The 12,783-nt window shown below is 33.2% G+C and overlaps 3 protein-coding genes across 5 annotated transcripts; all 3 read right to left on the bottom strand.

The window, feature by feature from the left end:
* Positions 1-1,042: 1,042 nt before the first annotated feature.
* Positions 1,043-5,533, bottom strand: LOC101220592 (ATPase ARSA1). 2 transcript variants are annotated; one of them, XM_011657577.2, is made up of 11 exons: positions 5,281-5,533; positions 4,877-5,091; positions 4,727-4,789; positions 4,411-4,521; positions 3,952-4,026; positions 3,794-3,862; positions 3,656-3,721; positions 2,724-2,798; positions 2,554-2,652; positions 1,787-1,921; positions 1,043-1,604 (listed from the first exon to the last, which is right to left on the bottom strand). In XM_011657577.2, exons 1-11 carry the CDS (start codon positions 5,465-5,467, stop codon positions 1,467-1,469), a joined length of 1,233 nt encoding a protein of 410 aa, XP_011655879.1. In that variant the 5' UTR covers positions 5,468-5,533; the 3' UTR covers positions 1,043-1,466. The 2 variants fall into 2 exon arrangements, with proteins under 2 accessions (XP_011655879.1, XP_004142400.1); XM_004142352.3 differs by having other exon boundaries at positions 4,877-5,088; positions 5,281-5,529.
* Positions 5,534-6,295: 762 nt separating this feature from the next.
* Positions 6,296-8,623, bottom strand: LOC101207740. 2 transcript variants are annotated; one of them, XR_004216406.1, is made up of 3 exons: positions 8,432-8,623; positions 6,872-7,537; positions 6,296-6,526 (listed from the first exon to the last, which is right to left on the bottom strand). XR_004216406.1 is itself a non-coding variant. In XM_004142385.3 (2 exons), the coding sequence occupies exons 1-2, from the start codon at positions 8,604-8,606 to the stop codon at positions 7,041-7,043; spliced, it is 672 nt and encodes a 223-aa protein (XP_004142433.2). In that variant the 5' UTR covers positions 8,607-8,623; the 3' UTR covers positions 6,684-7,040. The 2 variants fall into 2 exon arrangements, 1 of the variants encoding a protein (XP_004142433.2); XM_004142385.3 differs by lacking the exon at positions 6,296-6,526 and having other exon boundaries at positions 6,684-7,537.
* A 1,103-nt stretch (positions 8,624-9,726) lies between these two features.
* Positions 9,727-11,685, bottom strand: LOC101206289 (lysM domain receptor-like kinase 3). Its single transcript, XM_004142379.3, has one exon. The coding sequence runs from the start codon at positions 11,310-11,312 to the stop codon at positions 10,020-10,022; it is 1,293 nt and encodes a 430-aa protein (XP_004142427.1). The 5' UTR covers positions 11,313-11,685; the 3' UTR covers positions 9,727-10,019.
* Positions 11,686-12,783: the final 1,098 nt, after the last annotated feature.

The raw sequence follows: 12,783 nt of genomic DNA on the forward strand, positions 1-12,783 counted from the left end.
ATATATTAATTGATACAACACGTTAATTTGGATGTCGTGCAAAAAATATAACTATAACTAGTAAAAAGATTATGACTTCATCACTAAATTTATTGACACCAATTTTTTTTTAATAAATGAAATCTATCCTAAGATATATTTATTAATGAAATTTTATCATTTTTTTTGTTTCAAAGTATACCAAAGAGAGGGAGTGAATTATTGACTTTTAAAATGATAATTGTGATGTTATGAAGTTGATAATAAATTAAATACTAAGGAATGATGGTTTTTCTTTAACAATTGTGTTAGATATTGTTATAGATTTCTAGAATTAAAGAGTGACACACTTTTATGTATATATAAATGTACAAACATTAATTTTTATGTTATAATTTTCCTCCCAACATTAATTATTCTATTGAAACATTGACTTCGATTGTTCTACATGTAGATCAAATGCTTGAATAGGGAATTTAATATAAATGTTTTGGTGAAATCAACTTTGAACTCAATGATGCATTGAATATATTGTTATTGTCTTATTTCATGTTTAAATATGCCAATTAATGGGACATCACTAAGTCAACTCCCGCAAATTTCACCATCATACATTCTCATTTGGTAAACAAAGGCAATAAATAATAATAATAAAATAAATTCAAGAAAGTAAACAATATGATAACAAAAGAAAATAAACTTAAGAAAGTAAACAATATGTAATATATAGAGAAACTTATTATAGGTTTCATTATGAGTATTGTTCAAAAAAGAAATGTGATTCAAATATGCATATGAGGTGGAAGCACCAAATGGCACCAAATGAACAATTACCCATCGATTTACTTCGGCACCAATTGACGATCTCACGGTGGATTAAATTAAGAAAAAAAATGTTTTTCAAGAAATTCATTTTTGTTTAAACTCTTTTTCCTAAAAAATTGTTTAAAGTACACTTAAAAATCCGAACACTTTAGTTTTTTTTCAAAATAACTTATTTTCTAAATACACTTGAAAATGTAATCCAAATACATCATTCAATGGTAAGAATCATAACAAAATATTGAAAAAATGGAACAAGAGACATCCAATTCTCGAAGCTAGGTCACTAAAAAACTTTGATTAGAACATACCTTCGACCGAGAGATCAAGTTTTGAATCTTCCAGGTGCCAAACTTTCGAGAAAATACAAGAGCCCCAGCACCCAAAAGTATAAAACATTCATATCTATCAGGCATTGTCCAGTGCTTACATGATATAGTGATACACCTTCAGCCTCTATTTCCCTTTTTTTCTTTTTTCCTTTCAACTTTTTTCCTAAAATCTCATGAGTTCTAGAAACTGTGTTTGTGTTACTTCAACTATAGAGCTGTGCTCAATCTGAATTACTGTTTTTCCCATCATGAACCTGCTGCAGTCAGTTGGCTGGGAGATGATACGTCAAGAACCATAGAAGTGGGTAACAAAAAGAGTTACCAGCAAAACATTCACTTCCAAATGATGTCTCCAAGAAATTTAAGAGCTGGAACACCTCGAATCTCCACATCGACTAATGGTGCTTCGATCACCAACAAGCTCGAGAGTTCTGGGTCGTTACGGATGAGATCCAAAGCACGCAATTGATCCTGAAATATTTTCAATTCAGCTACAGATTTATGCTTAATATTCATTATTGACAATTTAACTGAATAGAGAAAGATCAGCATAAGTTAAGTTTCACGAAGTTATAAATGATAATCAATAAGGATTAAGGAAAGATTATGCTAACAAATTGAAAAGATGTGTATATTTCCCATTGGTAAAATACCTTTCTTTTCATTGCACAAAACTTGCAATCTGATGCTGACGGAGGAAGAATCTGATTCACAATAAGCCTCTTGACAGGGACAGATTCCTTTTTCAGAGAAGCATGCAACCTTGATGATTCATTTACGGCCATAACCTTTGAAAAAATACGTAATGAGAACAACCCTCGTATATGATGAGCTCAGGTAGAACTAAATGCTGATACGCAGAATATTCACTTTCCCTAAAGTTTGTTGTGGAAGCAAACATTTACTTATTCCACATTCCACAGTTTGTCATCTACCGATAAATGAATGAATATATTTATTTTCATGTGATAGAACACAAATATATTGAAATATAAACTGTAACCAAACTACAAAATAAATCGAGTAATTTGAGATGCATGGACCCTCCCCTCTCAAGCCCTAATTCACTCACCAAAATATTCCCTAAATACTCCCTTCCCCTCTCTCTATTTATAACCTAATATCATAACAACCTCTCAAGCTAATTACTAATATACTCTTAAAATTTTAACATCATGACATGCGTACCAAACTAACAATGATAAACCAATTTTCCCAGAGAGAGAGATAGGAAGTGGAATTCACAAGACACGAATCTTCTGTCCTTTTGAACAGGTGGAATTCAATGGAATATAAAAATAAATAAAAACCTGATTAATGTAAAGAGGTTTCGTGGAAGGGAAAATAAAAACAAAAACGTGGCAAAGGTCATGCCTATCGTTAGTCAAGAACATAAAACTATGATAAAATTGTTTAGTACCGTGGGGATTGTAACTATGACAAATTCCGTAGATTCTTTGTCACGAAAAAGCTCGCGAACTTTTACCATTCTTTCTCTTAATCTCTCTAATTTGTCAGCCTGCATGAAACAAATGTTATTATCTGAGTAGCAACATAGGGTTGGTATTAACTCCATGACAGTTAGCTTACTGCATCCAGCCGCTTTTCTTCTTGCCCAAATACAGATTTAATGGCCGAGGTAGCTGAAGCTATTTTTTGCCTAAGCTGAAACATAGAGTGTGAAGAGAAAATTAAATGTCAAGATTATAAAGAAAACCTAGATTAAACATTAAAATATATTTTGAAAAAATAATTTAAAAAAGAATGCATTCCTAGTAGGAAACAGGAAGAATCTAATATGCAGTCTATAGATTGTTAAAGCTCCTTTTATTGTTCAAACAATTGTAAGCTATCACATTTGCGGTGAATTTAGGACACTCAAAGAGACATTGCAAGGGAAAAAACAACAGAATTATAAAAACAATAGATGCATGACAATCGAAAAAGAGAACAAGATAAATAGAGGGCCAAAAAAGGAGAAAGCAAGTTGGTGGATAGAGAAACTTAAAACAGGATTTGAGAGAGCTCAATTATACGTAATCAATCTCCAAAAGTCATATCATAAGACAGAAATAAATCGAGATCTTACAAAACATACCATAAACAAAGTCTCAAAGTTTCTAGTAACACAATTCTGAAACAGTGGCAATCTTTCCTAGTTTGTCATGAACATGCCTCGATGGAAAATTAAGACTGTTTCCATACATTTCTAGCAAGATCTTATATTGCAGTAAGATTTCAAATAAAGATGCAGATCAAGGGAAAGGTAATCTATCAAATAGGTCTCCTTCAAAGTTCAAAGCTGAAGCAAAATGCTAAATTAAGCCAGCATTCCTTGTAATGAAAGGTTTCAAAAAAAGATGGAATAAAAAGACAGATAGGAACAAAAACAACAATATCTGTAGTAAGCAATGCCTTCAGAGATCTAATCAGGAAAGCAAGTTGGCATTTGAAATAGTACCAACAATCAGTTGTAGATTAGATCCGGACCCACATCAAGTCGCCTTTTTAATTAATCATACCTTCAATATCTTGCCTATGGAAGCATCTAAGAAGTCTGGGAGGGATAGAAGCCTCAAAGTATGACCCTGATACACAGAGAACAGAATATCAAATGAATGTCTACAATGATTAATTAGAGAATATGCTGGATAGCTTACCGTAGGTGCTGTGTCAAAAACTATGCGAGTAAACATGTTATACTCTGGAGACTCAAGAAATTGGATGACCTGGAAACAACTAAAATTAAAATCATGAGGAACCCCAAATAGACGTGAAGCACAAACAGAGAGAAATTAAGCAATGATTGAATATATACCTTTGCAATTGCTATAGCTTCATCCAAACCAGGAGGCGGTGTGTCCAGCAATTCTCCGAGTTTCAACTCTCCTAACTTTGTCACTCAAAGTTAAGAACCCAGTCAAATAATTACACTAAGACAAAAGGGTTGCCAGTAGTGCATAACTATATTCCTACCTTCATGAGTTAATAAAAAAATATTGAGAGCAAATAAAAAACATCTATTTTTTCAGACTTCTATGGAAGTTTAGCCCCTCCGTAATCTTAAATATAGAATAGCCTTCCGAGTACCAATAACTTGGAACTTTCAAATGTTTGTAGTTTGGGAAAGCAAGTGCAATATCAGAACAAGCATGAATAAGTGTTTAACATCTGAGCACAATCATGTCATGCAGCAATCTGATTCAGGGGTGAATTCATATTGTGTTACTTGAAATGACTCTATGCTAAATATAACTTTCCAAATAATACACTTTACCTGGTCTACAAGCATTCCAAGGCCCATGCCATCCATGAAATCTTTTACGCCAGTTCCACCATTTTTTTGAGCAGTAGTGCGGAATTCCTCCCTAGCCTTCTCAGGGTTTATCTGTCATCATGATACACATTTATTTGACCAGCTAGATGCATAATAGTAACACGACAGTAAAATGAAAGTCAATTACTCCTAAATCCTAACCTAGTATGTATTCCCATATCTACACTTCTATATGGACCATATGCAATAGAATAGGGACATCTGAAAGGAAAATAGACACTGATACATACAGTGTCAGTAAGTACTTCTATATTACCTCAAGGGCAAATAATGGAGAGTCAGGACCTTCAACTGGTACCAGTGTACCGCCAGTCAAATCCTAAAATCAAACAACTCATATTTCATCTTTGGAATTCCACTTAAAGTTCACACTTCATAGCACAAGAGAGGAAAAAATGCATCATACCTGAGCAAATGAATCACTTAACGAATGTGCTGGATCCGTAGACACAACAAGCGTGGGGTGGCCACTATTTGCAAACTTCACAGCTAGAGCGGCAGCAGAACTTGTCTTCCCAACACCTCCTTTCCCACCTAACAGGTAATACTTCCGCTCGGTTCCAGAGATCATACTCTCAAACCCTGCAATACCTTCCGCAGGCGTAGCCACTGATCTAACTGCTTTATAGACAAAATGAGAAGTTAATTCACTACCAAAAATTCACATTGAAATTCAAATTCCGCATATTACAAACGATAGTATTGAACGCAAGTAGTAATTACGAAATTATCAATCGAATTCCAAGCAGCTAACAAAAAAAAGGATATATAACCAAACAGAGAAAGAGAATAGAGTGGTGGTGAAATCACCTTGGAAAAGTTTTCGAGGCGGTTTTGTTGAAGTTGAAAGAGAAATGAAGCGGAAGGTTGTGGAGAGGAAGGGTTGAGGTAAAATCTTGGGGTGATGAGAGAGAAAAGCTGCCATTGCCATGGAATTTGTTGCAGCGGAACTGCGAATACAAGAAGAGAAAGTAGAAGGAAGACAGAAGCTCCCCATGACTATGGCTATGGCTTCTCTAGTGAATGAAAGTAGTTTTCTTCGAGTTTTCAAGCTGCATCCATCAGGTTTCAATTCAACTGCTTCATCCGGATCCTGACCCTATGTCGGGTCCAACCCGCCAACCTAAACCGCCTTTCATCCACTCTAATCTATTTTTTTCGAGAATTAAAAAGAAAATTGCATTATTCGAAAATGTCCATAAAAATGAAGAAAAATCTTATAATCGATAAAAATAAAATCTATTCACTACTAGGTTGTAAATAGTTTCAAAGTTTTTTTTCGTTATATTTTAAAATGTTATTTAAAAAATATTTTTAAATGTAGTTCGGTAGATACGAATATTTTATTATATTTATAAATAGACAAAATAAATAAACTATTTACATTCTTATTTTTTATTATTCTTCCGTAAAAAAAATTATTTTAATATGTTTTTGTCATTTGGATAATTTCTAAAAAAGAAATACAATATTTTCAAAAATAATAAAAACACACAAATTTATTACACTTCTTTTTCCATAAAAGTTCTCAATTATAAACACTTTTTTAATATACTTTTGAATGTTTACAGTTAAACTCATTTTGTGTTTTTTTTTATATTAATCTATTTTAAGTGTTCTTAAAAATGGTTTAAAAATTAATACAACTTTTTTGAATTATTTATTCATTGAAAATGTATAATTTACCAAAGAAAACTATGCTTTACACAGCATCCTTTAAATCCTTGACTTTTTCCCGAAGTACTTAATCTAATCTTCCAATTGCTTGAGTGACGTCAGGTGAATAATTAACTAATTTTAATAGTGCAATGTAGTAAATACTAAATAGCAATTATGTTAAAATAAGAATTATATATATTCATTTAGATAACATATGAATATATAAGCCTCAGGAAGAGTAAATGCCTGTTTTCTTCTTCTAATTAAAGCCAAACTTAGAACAGTATTGACTTTCACAAATATTACACAAATTGCTTATATAATAGATATATTCAAAGACATCTGCAGTCATCTATATAGCCCATTGTGACGGTCATCCGAGTTGTTTGATTGAATTCTGTATGTTAAAAAAAAAAAAACACTATCATATTGAATAACAATGATAATGTTAAAACTTGAAAGTATGGTTATTAAAAGGAAAACATGGATAGAAAGTGTTGCTAACAAATAAAAATGTTTATACAAAGAAGTAATGTTTATATTCTTAAACTTTATAAACTAAAATCAATGATATTGATAAAAAAAAAAAAACGGCTTAGGATTTCGAGTTTGGTGATGATTTCACAGAGGACCAACGAAAAGATGAACAGTTCAGATAATTGGTAGCTTCTTCGTTTTTCTTGTGCGCCAAACATTTGGTATTAAAGATGAGTAACATTGGTTTGAAAAAATGAAAACACACCTTAAAGGGAGCAGTACGTACTTCAGGCAGCCCCAAATCCCCGAACTTCTCCCAGCAGGTGCTCTTTCTTATCAATTTCACAGCAAAAACTAACCTTGAAATATCTTTTATCCGAACATCGAATATAGAAAGTAGCTTCTAATTTCAAACCAGAGAAACCAAAACCGTTTCAGGATGTCTTTCCAGCCAAATCTTCAAGAGTTAAGCTTAGTGAATCGAGAGAACCTTTGCGAACTTCCTCACCACGAGCAGCCAGGAAGTCTTCCACACTGCCAGGCTCGCCAAACCAACCAAGATGGTCAGCAATCAGGTGTAAATTGTTGCATCCACCGCAACGTGCCACCACCACACCCTTCTCATATGATTCACGGCAAACTGTCTTGATTGATCTTGTCTCGCAGACTTTGCAAGTGAATATCATGGCAAGGTCATGCCTAGGGGATGGTTTTAAATTGGAGAGAACAGAGTACTTCACAGAAGAAGTATCGTCCTTGTTTTCATGAAGGGGTTTGCCCAAATCGGAAATAGGCCTCAACTTATTGTCTTCATTGTCTTTAGAATCCTCAGCAATTGCTGGAGTTGCCTCAGTGTGGTTTTCTCTTCTCGTAAATTTGTGCCCAGTCAAGAACCATGAATTTGCAAATGAGTGAATTGGGCAAGTGCTTTCTGCCATCAAAATTGTTCTTGTTAGCAGTTTGAGCAAAAGTAATCATAAAATGGAGAGATGTTTGTTAAAAAAATACTTTTATAAGACAATATAAATGATAGATGAAGGTTGTGTACAAAATAATAAACATCAAGAAAAGGCAATCAGCTGGGAAGTTCTACTGAGTTTAAATACATTCAAATGAAATGAATCCAAGAATATTTTGTAAATCTACAAGAAACTTTCCTCAAACTTTAGCACTTGAAACGTCACAAGTTGTTTCAAAACTATAATGCAGCCTTTTACACAGCCTCGTTTCACTGCTATAGTGAAATCAGCCAGATTTCAAATTGTCTATTACAAAGCTCAAAACTCAATAACTAAGGAGATTTGTATGTTCAAACCCCACTTGAACTGGAGCATTAATACGAAATACACGGGCAAAAAATTCTTCCCATATATCCTTCTAACTATATGTTTAGCTTTAAGCGTTGATATAAAATTAAATTCACTGTTATCCATCCGCTAGAATTTTTGGGTTCAGTGGTGATTTAAACCAAAGAAATGAATCTATTTTATATATCAGAAAGAAACCATACAAAACAATAGAGAGAACTCTTCAATGATATTCAACCAATTAGATCATAGATACACATAACTTCCACTTAATTGTCTTTGAGAAGTCGAAAACAATAGAAAAAACACTAATTTTACCAACTCAACACAAGATATTCCTATGAACACAGAAAATCAAAATCACCCATTAATTGTACAGGTGCCGTTGATTCCGGAACGACCAAAGTTTGAAGCAAAGCATCAGAGCAAATCAGGAACAGATGATAAATAGGTGATAGGAGTAAGAAAAATGGACTGATATTAGGGTTTTAACTGACAGAAGAGAAATGGAAGCTCACCGAGCGAAGGAGAGGTCTGTAACCGATGACGAAAAGCGAGAGAGAGAAACCGCCTCGCTGCCATGGAAGACCGGGAACGGAGCTCCGAGTTAAAGAGAACAGATTTCTGTCGCAGGTAACTTATACCAAAACGGCGGGATCCTCCGCAAGTTCCACATGATTTATAATTTCGCATTAAATACCCTAAAGTAAATGTTTTGCTTATAAAACATTTCACATAATTTTAAGTCTCTTTTTTGTAATAGTTGATTTTTAACTTTTTTGGTTAAAATTTGTACTATTTTATTCCTAACTTTATTAAGAGAAATCGTCAAAAAAAAAAAATATTGATAAAATATTTACACTTTTTCGATAGTAAATTTTCCTATTTTTAGGAAAAGAAATCCATTTATTTACTCATAATTTTCATATTTTCCATTAGTTAATTTTTTAAGGTAAAAAATGAGAAAAATAACTCTTTTTTAATTTGGCATTTGTAAACATCCTAAAACCACCGAAATAATGAATTGAAATAATATTTAGAATTTTTTTAAATAAAATAATTATCAAACTATTGTAAATATATTTTTAAGTTTTTTCATTTAAAACAAATTTTTTAATATTTTAAATTTTTTGTTTTTAAATTAAAATAATCTGTTATATGCTTTTTCATTTAAAACAATTTTTTAAATATTTTAAATATTTTATTTTTAAATTAAAATTATTTACAAATATAACAAATGAATGGAACAAAATTTAAAACCACTTCCAAATCTATCTTAAACCGAGACTTCTAAAGTAAAAAACTAAGTTTAGAAAGAAAAAAACAAGCAAACTCAAACCATACTGTAGACTAAAGAAAACTATACAAATTCAAGAACAAATTTTGTAATTATGTTACACATTTGGAATGGAATGTCGTGAGTCATGACAGTTGTGTACTGTTCTAATTTCCCGTACTACATTTTATTTTCCTTTTTCTTTTATTACAAAGGCTGGATATTAAATAATTATTTACTAAAAAATATCTTTATTGCTCACATTAATTTGAAAATAAAATATTAGTTGTATGTATTTTAATGATTTTTATAATACTCCTTGGTCGACAGCGATATAAATAATTTTTTCCCCCTTTAGTTTAAATTATCTTAGTATTAAAATACAGGTATCCCAGTATATTAAAATCCATATTAGTTTATTATATATATTTTAGTACAATTGGGATACCAAACATATGTTGTGATCATGTTTAGTTAATGATGAATCTAATCTAGTTTGTTTAGTATATATGCCAGCAAAAACCCAAAGAAAGAATATATACAATAACCAACTGCAAGAAACTATATATTGTACATGTAACGTTATAATGAACCCCATTTATTCATCTGCATTTATAAAGAATTCATCTCAATATATATATATTTTGTTGGAAAAAAGTATTTACATATTAATGTTAAAAAAAATCATTTTTTCCGAAATCTCAACCTAGAAACCAAAATCATATTTATGTGCAATATAATAAAAATCAATTAATTATGAAAATGTGAGGGGAAAAAAAAGAGAGAAAAAATATATGCTCTGGCAGTGTGTGTCGTTTCACTATCACCGTTCACCGAGGGGCAAGCGAAACCGACATGTCGACGGATTTCCCGATGCTTTCAGCCCACCGGCTTGATTCAAGAAATAGCTTCGAAATTTTTCCAGCGACCCGACCCATATCCGGCCGTTTATCAGGGTCTTCTTCCACACATTCCAACCCGACAATCACCATTTTCTCCGCCACCTCCACCGGAAAAGAGTCCCTCAATCTTCGGTCCACCCATGTCCGAATCCCCCCGATTCCACTCTCCATCGCCTTTCTCGCCGTCTCTATCACACTCACTCTCACGTATCCGCCGCGATTCCCCTCATCGAAAATGTACTTCAACGCCTCGTTGCCGGAGATCAGTTCGAGAACCACCACTCCGAATGCATAAACATCGATTTTCTGACTCATCGTTCCGTTTGCCATCATCTCCGGCGCTATGTATCCTCTCGTCCCTTCCAATTTCATCTTCTTGCTGTTCGATCGCTTCGGCCGCCTGTAAGTCGTAATCTCTAATTCATCTCCTTCTTCTTCATCCCGCTCCTCCTCTGCCATTGCTAACTCGCCGCAGAGCTCCGCGGTGCCGAAGTGGCAAATCTTCGCAGATAGGGTTTCCTCCGTGATTACAATGCTGGAGCTCTTGATGTGGTTGTGAATGAATTTGCAGTTCAAACCAGAACAATGGTGGACGTAATCAAGCCCGTGCGCTAAATCGGTAGCGATTTGCATCCGGGAAATCCACGTCGAGAGGACGGTAAAATTGGGGTTTCTCGGATTCCTAAGACATTCCGCCAGACTTGCTCCGGCGATAAAATCATACACCATATAAATATAATTTCCCGAAATCGACGCGCCAAGCAGCTTCACCAAACTGTTATGATGGCTCCGGCAGATAACAGACAATTGATGCTTCAACTCCAGCAGTTCAATCGGGCGGAGCAATTTCCGCTGAAAGACGATTACGTCTTTTCCCCTAATTGAGCACCTCCAGGAAGATGACGAGGAGGAGGAAGAGAAGGGTTTAGAGAGGAAATTGTTTGTAGCAGAACGAATCTCAGAGAACTCGTAAATGAGAGGATTATCAGGAAGGGAATCCTTGAGACTAGCAAGCGAAGCCCGACTAGAAGCGGAAGATTTAGAGGAACCCTTAGTGCTGGATTTAGTATCGGTGGTGGTGATATTGTAGCTGGTGAAATTGAGAGAACTGGAAGGATCTGCATAGGAAGAAGAGGCGTAGGTTTTGGAGGTTCGTTGATGGCGAGAAGATCTAGGGCTAGCGGGGTCGATCACGTCCGTGCTCTTCTTAGTCTTGCACATCGGAGTGACGAAATCGAAAATTGAAAATCAGAAAACATAGGGACTTGTAGAACGTAAAGAGAATGAAGAATTGGGGGGAAGAATCATAGAAGGAGGCGGGAACGGCGGCGTGGGGGAAATGGGGCGGTTGGAAAGGGGAAATGCAGATGGATTAGTAAATTAGGGTTTGGCGTGATTCGAAGATTTTGAGTAATGTCACTGTCGATCGGAGAAGAGGAAACTAAAAACGACGAAGAAGAAGAAGCAGAGGAGACGCGATCAAAATCGTAGGATGATTGAAACGGTTCTTATATCGATTAATTAATGAAGGATAAATGCGTACGAGAATTTTCTTCTCCGGCAATTCCACGCGGGTGTTGTGGGCAAATTCATAAGGAGAAATTTGTCGTTAATTAATTAATTGATTAATGATCGATCTATTTCTTAATTATAAAAAAATACAACAAAACAAAATATGAGCTAATTTTTAGATTAATAATTGGTTGCATTTTCCACCTATATCCACAATATAAAAATATTATATAGAGACTTGAGAGTATGTTTTTTTTAATGCAAACAAACTAAAGTGTATCACATGACAAGTTGTTGTAATGGTATATTTGGTGGGTGTGATTAGTGTTCGCTGAGCCTTCAGAAGACAATTAATTAGGGATGAACATGATAGATTAAAAAATTAAACCTGACTTATCAAACTAAAGTCAATTAGTCAGAAACGAGAGAGTGTCGATTGGTTTGTAAAAGTTTGACATCAAGAATTTTAAAAAAAAGTATTTATAAGTATTAAATCAACCTGACTGATGGATCGTTACTCATTTATGGTCGAGGTCAATTTCAACCTAATTGAATTAATGGAGGGATAAACAACTCCATTATGACATTCATTTAGTTAAATTAAAATAATATTCTAAATGGACAATTAAAATCTTTAACCAATGTTATATGTATAAATTTATTAGACACAATTAAAAATTTAAAAGAATGACATATTTTAAGTGTAATTACAAAATTTTAAATTTTATGTGTTTATTAAATTATTTGTACATGTTTTAAAGATTATTTAAGAATAACAAAAAAAAATGGATGAAAATTGATTTGGAGAGATTATTGATGTCTTTTAATTTTATTTTGAAGTATTTAATTTAAAATTTAGGAGGATTGAGCCATTCAAAATAGATTTTTAAACATATTTAAAACAGAAAGAACGAGTCTTTTGAAAAATATTTTTTTAAAATCAATTTAAATACCACAACTAAATTTAAATAATTTTAAAATATGTATCAATTAAAATGGAATAAATTCCAAAATACGAAACCACCCATAATACTTTTAAACCTTTTGCATAAAGTCCAATAATTAAAAAGTTGAAATTAAGAAGAAAAAGAAAGATTTACATTCATTAAAAAATCAAATTTATTACACTTATCATTTTATAATGTTTTATTAATTTTCTATTTTTTACAATTTCAAATAA

This window comes from Cucumis sativus, chromosome 5 (genome assembly GCF_000004075.3).
Source record: "Cucumis sativus cultivar 9930 chromosome 5, Cucumber_9930_V3, whole genome shotgun sequence".
Lineage (NCBI taxonomy): Eukaryota > Viridiplantae > Streptophyta > Magnoliopsida > Cucurbitales > Cucurbitaceae > Cucumis > Cucumis sativus.

What these genes read in the sequence shown, in the direction of transcription:
- LOC101207740 (XM_004142385.3), bottom strand. Translation starts at nt 8,606, where the DNA reads ATGCGAAATTATAAATCATGTGGAACTTGCGGAGGATCCCGCCGTTTT. An exon ending in ACAGACCTCTCCTTCGCTCG is followed by an intron (nt 7,538 to 8,431) that starts GTGAGCTTCCAT and finishes TTTTGATGGCAG; the next exon opens with AAAGCACTTGCCCAATTCAC.
- LOC101206289 (XM_004142379.3), bottom strand. Translation starts at nt 11,312, where the DNA reads ATGTGCAAGACTAAGAAGAGCACGGACGTGATCGACCCCGCTAGCCCT.
- LOC101220592 (XM_011657577.2), bottom strand. Translation starts at nt 5,467, where the DNA reads ATGGGGAGCTTCTGTCTTCCTTCTACTTTCTCTTCTTGTATTCGCAGT. An exon ending in TTTTTGACACAGCACCTACG is followed by an intron (nt 3,722 to 3,793) that starts GTAAGCTATCCA and finishes TCTGTGTATCAG; the next exon opens with GGTCATACTTTGAGGCTTCT. An exon ending in CCATAGGCAAGATATTGAAG is followed by an intron (nt 2,799 to 3,655) that starts GTATGATTAATT and finishes TCTATGTTTCAG; the next exon opens with CTTAGGCAAAAAATAGCTTC.